This window comes from Cydia pomonella, chromosome 1 (genome assembly GCF_033807575.1).
Source record: "Cydia pomonella isolate Wapato2018A chromosome 1, ilCydPomo1, whole genome shotgun sequence".
Taxonomy (NCBI): domain Eukaryota; kingdom Metazoa; phylum Arthropoda; class Insecta; order Lepidoptera; family Tortricidae; genus Cydia; species Cydia pomonella.
Window position 1 is genome coordinate 1,728,438 of NC_084703.1, and position 7,906 is coordinate 1,736,343.

Below are 7,906 nucleotides of genomic sequence, written 5' to 3' on the forward strand. Positions count from 1 at the left end.
ATATTTATATATTATATATATCGTTCTAAGTACCCTCAACACAAGCCTTATTGAGCTTACTGTGGGACTTAGTCAATTTGTGTAATAATGTCCTATAATATATATATATTTAAAAAAATAAATAAATAAGTAAATAAATCGCATTTAAATTACTATTTAGACGATCATCTGTTACAACTTTGGCAAGCCACGCTACCGTCTGTTATGACACTACAAAAACAAACTACCCTCTTTGTTACTTACGCGAATAAATGAGCCAACCGACATATTTTGGTTGCCTCTTCCATTTCCCCGAGTGACTCGCGCCGCGTCACATCGATCTGTTAAATTTTTGTTAAGTTTTCGTTTTGTATGTTTATATATTATGATTGTTAAAATGGTTTACTATCGCCCACTTTCGTATCACACCCAGTGGCGTTGTCTGAGCGTTTTGGAAATAAACGAACATTTTCTGAAATGGTGAGTTGGTTCAAATGTTTTGGGTAGGTCATGTCTCAAATAAAATTTATAGTAGTTTAATATTCAGTCTCAAATACGTTGTTACATAAATATAAATCGTGTCATTTACGATACGTGACTCGTAATTTCGTGTTATTGTAGGGATAGATTTGTCAATTCTTCTTGTAATCGTGGATGACGCGAATTATATCAGGATAAAACGAAAAAAGTTGTGCACCTGCACCTTGTGCAAATTTAATCGAGGTATTTCTACATGAGTTTTATATTTTTACAGTACCTACATATGGTGTTACTTTCCTGCCCAGGTAGGGCGTATCGAAAATTTAAATTACTGTAAAACGTTGTACAATACACGAGCGAATATTTAAGTGTATGGCATATTATAGGAAAGTTTTGTTAACATTTACGTAATAAAAATATAGGCACAGGTCTTATTATAATATATTTTAAGCCCTAAACAACTGTAATGTATATTGTAAAAACAGAAGACAACGTAATTTAATTACTTATATATATAACTAATTAACTATTACGTATGTATGTATTTCATAACGTCTATACGTCCTGCATTAGCAATCTAGTGCACAAATTTCTACCTGCTGTATGTTCTTTATGATTATTAGAAGCTTTTATTACTTCCACCTGACCGTTGTCTGTTTGTAATAAAATCTTGCAAGTTAAATTTGATCCACTTCCCGGTTTCCGATTCAGCTGAAAATTTGCATACATACGTAAGTCGGGTGACAATGCAATATTATGGTACCGTCGAGCTGATCAGATGATGGAGACAAGAGGTGGACATAGGAACTCTGTGATAAAACAACGCGACCTAATTGTGTTTGGGGTTTTTAGAATTCGCTCGATAAGTATTAGTTGCCTGTGGAAAGAAAAGTACAGTCAGCGATAAGCTTGTACCAAAAATGGTTTTTTTGCCAAAAACTTATTTTAAGTTCTTTATTAATTTAAATTGTTTAATGCATGTTAGTTATAAGATGTGATTTTTTGAAAGATGTGTCCCGTCGAGTTTCTTGCCGTCCCATATTGGGATACCCTCCTAAAATTTAGTAGGGATTTAAATCTTCTCGGGGCAGAGGTGTAGGGTTAGAGCCGGTGTAGCTTTATTTGACGTTCATAAGCGCATTGTAATATGCCTACTTGAAAACTATTTTTTTTTTCACTTTACACGTACACAAAAAAATACATAACAACAGATTTCTTCTTTATAAATTAAGTCCTAAACAACTATATCTTCTTCTTCCTCGCGTTGTCCCAGCATTTTGCCACGGCTCATGAGCCTGGGGTCTGCTTGACAACTGATCCCAAGATTTGGCGTAGGCACTAATTTTTACGAAAGCGACTGCCATCTGCCCTTCCAACCCAGAGGGTAAACTAGGCCTTGTTGGGATTAGTCCGGTTTCCTCACGATGTTTTCCTTCACCGAAAAGCGACTGGTAAATATCAAATGATATTTCGTACATAAGTTCCGAAAAACTCATTGGTACGAGCCGGGGCTTGAACCCGCGACCTCCGGATTGCAAGTCGCACGCTCTTACCGCTAGGCCACCAGCGCTTCAACTTCCTAAACAACTATATAACTATATGCAAGTCCTAACAGTAATTGGTATATTGGTTCATTTGTCTATAAGCGAAGATGCCATGCTACACTTTATCCGACTACCGGCAAAAGGAAACCATGATTTTATCAGTTTATGTATGTACAACGTATATTTGTCGTATATTCCAATGTAACATTAAAACTAACTAGACGATTTTTATTAATTATGTGTTACTGGATTCAAATTGGGGTCAAATTGGATAAATATATTTTTAATTGAAGCCTTTGTCGGGTAGTAAAATATATTTTAAGTTACTACTTTTCTTTCATAATGCTTGCCTTGCGAAATGTTGTTGCGATGTGTTGTTGTTTCCGGACGACTTTGCGAATGTAATTATTGAAAAATATTTACAAAATAAATATGCAATTGCGAATATGTTTGAAAGCTGCACTTTGGCATAGATTCATAAATCATGCAGGGCAACAGAACAGTAAATAATTAGGGTTCCGTACGCATAGGGTCAAACTGGACCCTATTACTGAGACTTCGCCGTCCGTCCGTCCATCCGACCGTCTGTCACCAGGCTGTATCTCATGAACCGTGATAGTTAGCCAGTTGAAATTTCTACAGATTATGTATTTCTGTTGCCGCTGTAACAACAAATACTAAAAACAGAATAAAATAAATAATTAAGGGGGGCTCCCATACAACAAACATATGTTTTTTGCCGTTTTCATAAATAATGGTACGGAACCCTTCCTGCGCGAGTCCGACTCGCACTTGCCCGGTTTTTTTTACGGTACCTCCCATACATTTTTTTTTGTAATTTTCGCTTTATGCCAATGGTATCGTTGGATAGGTCTTTCAGAACGAATAGGGTCTCTAAAAATCAATTTTCGATAAAGTGAATATTTTCGGAAATACCCCTCAAATTTAAACGAGCCAAAAAATATGATAAAAATATCGCAAAATAAAAGCATAATACATACCTTCAATGAAAACTATAGCGGTCCAGCCGTTTTTGAGGTATTGCAAAAAATCTTCTCTTAGTAAAAACGAAGACGTCAAAGCTCTGCGAAGTTATTCCCTTATGCATATAATGTACATGATAATAGCCCCCGTTTAGCCTATTTTGACAGTATGGTAACCACGGAACCCTATATTGAGCATGGCCCGATACGCTCTTGGGCGATTTTTTAAAAGATAAAAGATAAAAAAGATAAAAATATGTTTATTGCACAAGAAAGGACACAGAAAAAGTATACAGCGGTTGTTTTTAAGAGTTGGTGCATAACTAGATTGACAACAGAGTTTCCAGGAGTCCCCGCACTAGGCTAGGCCTGTATCGCGGGAGACCAGAAGTACATATAAATGTCATGCAAGTCAACTTCTTCTTCTTCTTCCTCGCGTTGTCCCGGCATTTTGCCACGGCTCATGGGAGCCTGGGGTCCGCTTGACAACTAATCCCAAGATTTGGCGTAGGCACTAGTTTTTACGAAAGCGACTGCCATCTGACCTTCCAACCCAGAGGGTAAACTAGGCCTTGTTAGGATTAGTCCGGTTTCCTCACGATGTTTTCCTTCACCGAAAAGCGAGTGGTAAATATCAAATGATATTTCGTACATAAGTTCTGAAAACTCATTGGTACGAGCCGGGGTTTGAATGGAAAAGTTCAAGTGTTTCACAAAGGATGCAGGTCAACGAAAAACGAAAATTTATTTTTATATAATAAATATGACATTCATTCATTAAGTTGATGCATCCAGTTTTCAGTATTAAAGTAATACAGTTTTGATGCATGCAACGATATTTTCCTTCATGTACAGAGTTCGTGCGTGAACTGTAAGAACCGAGGGCCTACCGCGAACCACGTTCGACGTGTTGCCTCTCTGTCGCACTTGTAAATTCGTACGTAAGTATAGGGAGGCAACACGTTGAACGTGGTTCGCGGTAGGCCCTCAGAGGCGTCTTTTTTGGCCCACAGTGTCAGTATCGAGTTTTAGGTCCAGTTTCAATTTAGGCAGAGTTAATAGTACATTGTGCAATGAGGGGGGTAACTGAAATTTTGGAAGCGAGGTTGCAATATTTTTACCCCCGGAGTTACAATGTTTTTCATCACACTTGCGAAGAAATAACTAAATTTTAAACGAAATAATTCTTAAATACGGTGACATTTCAAACATTCGTTCCGCCATTTTGTAATTTTTTGACAGGTTAGCATCGTGGTCACAGACCTATTCTGCATTCATCCACGATTAATAATTATGTAAAAATATTTTAAACGGCTGTTAAATTAATTGAATTATTTAATTTTAAACATAAACAAAATTATTAAATTATAAACGTCAGTATTTTAAAAGTAAAACTTATTTATGCTATTTGGTTTGTATGAAAAAGTAACATAATTAAAAAAAAGCTATAACTCCCTAGGGAGTTATAGCTTTTTTCCCAATCCATAACTCCCGCGGGAACAAAATAGGCATTTGTACTTCAGTACACCTGCATGAAATAAGAACTTTTTCGAGCAAATGTGATGAAAATAATATTTCGTACATAAGTTTCGAAACGAGCTGGGGTTTGAACCCGCGACCTTCGAATTTCAAGTCGCACGCTCTTACCGCTAGGCCACCAGCGCTTTTAGAATTGTCCTGATGAGTATTAGTTGCCCGTGGTAAGAAAAGTACAGTCAGCTACAAAAGCTTGTACACACTACCTTAATATATAAGAGTGATTACATATATTCTTAGTGGGAAATAAGCACACAGTATTATCGGGCAACAGTTTAGAATAAGTTATAATTTCCTTAAGCAGGTCGTTGTAGTTATTAGGGTTTTTAGCGGTCAATTTACGATTTTGACGACCGGTCTGGCCTCGTGGGTAGTGACCCTGCCTTTGAAGCCGATGGTCCCGGGTTCAAATCCTGGTAAGGGCATTTATTCGTGTATGAACATGGATATTTGTTCCTGAGTCATGGGTGTTTTCTATGTATTTAAGTATTTATAAATATTTATATATTATATATATCTTTGTCTAAGTACCCTCAACACAAGCCTTATTGAGCTTACTGTGGGACTTAGTCAATTTGTGTAATAATGTCCTATAATATTTATTATTAATTTAAGGAGTCAATTAGATAAAGCACAGCTATCTTGACTTGTTATTAATAAGGTCGTGTATACATATTTTTGTCACTTTGTCAGTATCGATATTTAATACCTGCACCAAAAATGAAATTTTCCCGGAAGCTTATTTGTTGGTTTTCCAGGTACCGCGCCCACCTGAACTCAGCGCAGGGCGCGAACGGGAACGGGCTGTTCCTGGCGCCGACCGCGATGCCCCCCGCGCTCCCCGCGCCCGTCATCTACCCGCCCTTCCACCCCCCGCCCTACGTGCCCGGTGAGTCACATTACCCCATTTGTGATCAAATTACCCGGAGGAGAACCCCGCGCTCCCCGCGCCTGAAGTCTACCCGCCCTTCCACCCCGCGCCCTACGTGCACGGTGTATCAGATTACCCGAAAGTCGGGAGATTACCCCATTTATAGGGAAATTACCCGGAGGAGAACCCCGCGCTCCTCGCGCTTGATGTCTACCCGCCCTACCACCCCGCGCCCTACGTGCCCGGTGAGTCAGATTACCCGAAAGTCGGGAGATTCCCCCATTTGTGGGGAAATTACCCGGAGGAGAACACCGCGCCTACCGCGCCCTACGTGCCCGGTGAGTCAGATTACCCGAAAGTCGGGAGATTACCCCATTTGTGGGGAAATTACCCGGAGAACCCCGTGCTCCCCGCGCCCTACTTGCCCGGTGGGTTAGATTACCCGAAAGTCGGGAGATTACCCCATTTGTGGGGAAATTACCCGGAGAACCCCGTGCTCCCCGCGCCCTACTTGCCCGGTGGGTTAGATTACCCGAAAGTCGGGAGATTACCCCATTTGTGGGGAAATTACCCGGAGAACCCCGTGCTCCCCGCGCCCTACTTGCCCGGTGGGTTAGATTACCCGAAAGTCGGGAGATTACCCCATTTGTGGGGCAATTACCCTAAAATCAGGAAAAAAACAATAGTAATGAATGGTTTTGTTCCAGTTATGCCTTCGATGCCGCCTCAAAACATGCAGTCCGAGATTATGTCGAATGCCGAGTTTAACCAGGAGAATGCGCTCGCAGAGCACGGACAGCCTTCGTGAGTTGCCCCACTTTACTTCGTAATTTTTAGGGTTCCGTACCCAAAGAGTAAAGTGGGACCCTATTACTAAGACTCCGCTGTCCGTCCGTCCGTCTGTTCGTCGGGCCAGGCTGTATCTCATGAACCGTGAGAGCTAGACAGTTGAAATTTTCACAGATATACTTTTGTTGCCGCTATAACAACAAATACTAAAAAGTACGGAACCCTCGGTGGGCGAGCGGTTTTTTGACGTTTGTATACCAAATTTACTCCTTTATTTTTGATATTGTATCACGTCCAAGGTAATATTATCATTTTTACATGATATGTTTTGTTAAAAAACGAAAACATATAACATTACCTAATACTGTAAATTTATTTTCGTATTTATTTTATTTTATTACTTGACTGTAAATTTAAAATTTTTGTCAAATATAACCGTAACCGATATGTCATTTGATATTTACCACTAGCTTTTCGGTGAAGGAAAACATCGTGAGGGAACCTGCACACATCTGCGAAGAAATTCAAAGGTGTATGTGAAGTCCCCAATCCGCATTGGGCTAGCGTGGGGACTATAGCCCGAGCCCTCTCGCACATGAGAGGAGGCCTGTGCCCAGCAGTGGGACGTATATAGGCTGAATTATTATTATTATTATTATAACCGTAACCGATTATCGGTTTTTTTTCGGGCGTAACCGTAACCGAAACCGGTTATGAAGTTTGTCCGTTTATTGCATTCCCTAGTGGGGCCAGAAATAGGAGCAAAAATTTTTAACTGTAGGCTGTACTCAAACTGACCAACATTTGTTCAGCAATTTTTAAAAAGTATTGTTTCTGTGAGCTGAAGGCCTCACGTTAAGATTCATAAGCTTAAAAAAATTCAAAACAAAAAATAGTTACTTCTTTGAACCCATTATCACAGCGTACTTGCAATGGTCTTACGTGCCATAGACGCTACTGGCTCTTAAGTCCTTTACGCCAATTTCCACCATTTTGAACATTTGCCAAAAAAAAGACAAAAACATTATTTACCTACCGAACCTGCTCACCAAATTAAAAAAAAAAATCTTTTATTTTTGTCCCTATAATAATAATAAATATTATAGGACATTAGTACACATATTGACAAAGTCCCACAGTAAGCTCAATAAGGCTTGTGTTGAGGGTACTTAGACAACGATATATATAATATATAAATATTTTATAAATACTTAAATACATAGAAAACACCCATGACTCAGGTACAAATATCCATGCTCATCACACGAATAAATGCCCTTACCAGGATTTGAACCCGGGACCATCGGCTTCGTAGGCAGGGTCACTACCCACTAGGCCAAACTGGTCGTCAAAAACCCTATTACCAAGAACTTTTTGATTCACCCTCATACTATTTCAGAAACTTCAACCACATGCACAACCAGCAACTGTTGCTACCCGAGCGGCAGTACTACCCGCGCAACGTGCTACCGCCCTCGGAGTTCCGCGAGTACCTACCCGTGTACCGGTCCGGGTACCCGGAGTCCGTGTTCGAGAACGCCAACTACACTGGCGCAGATCAAAGGGAGCGTGAGTACTTATTATTAATAGTAGCAGTAGACCCGTGGCAACACGGATATGAAAAATATCAAAAACTGACTTAAATATCGAACCTGTTCACAAATTTTCACGAGAATGGGTTGAAAAATGCTATACAGGACCACAGAAATGGAGATGCTTCACTC

General features: G+C 39.9%; 1 protein-coding gene across 1 annotated transcript in view; it reads left to right on the plus strand.

Moving 5' to 3' along the window:
- LOC133526459 (roquin-1) overlaps window positions 1–7,825 on the plus strand; it is a 42,650-nt gene extending 34,825 nt beyond the window's left edge. Inside the window, exons 11-13 of the mRNA XM_061863114.1 lie at window positions 5,281–5,411; window positions 6,101–6,197; window positions 7,582–7,825. Coding sequence (XP_061719098.1) covers window positions 5,281–5,411; window positions 6,101–6,197; window positions 7,582–7,825 — 472 coding nt within the window. The remainder of the gene's footprint in view (window positions 1–5,280; window positions 5,412–6,100; window positions 6,198–7,581) is intronic.
- The last annotated feature ends 81 nt before the right edge of the window (window positions 7,826–7,906 follow it).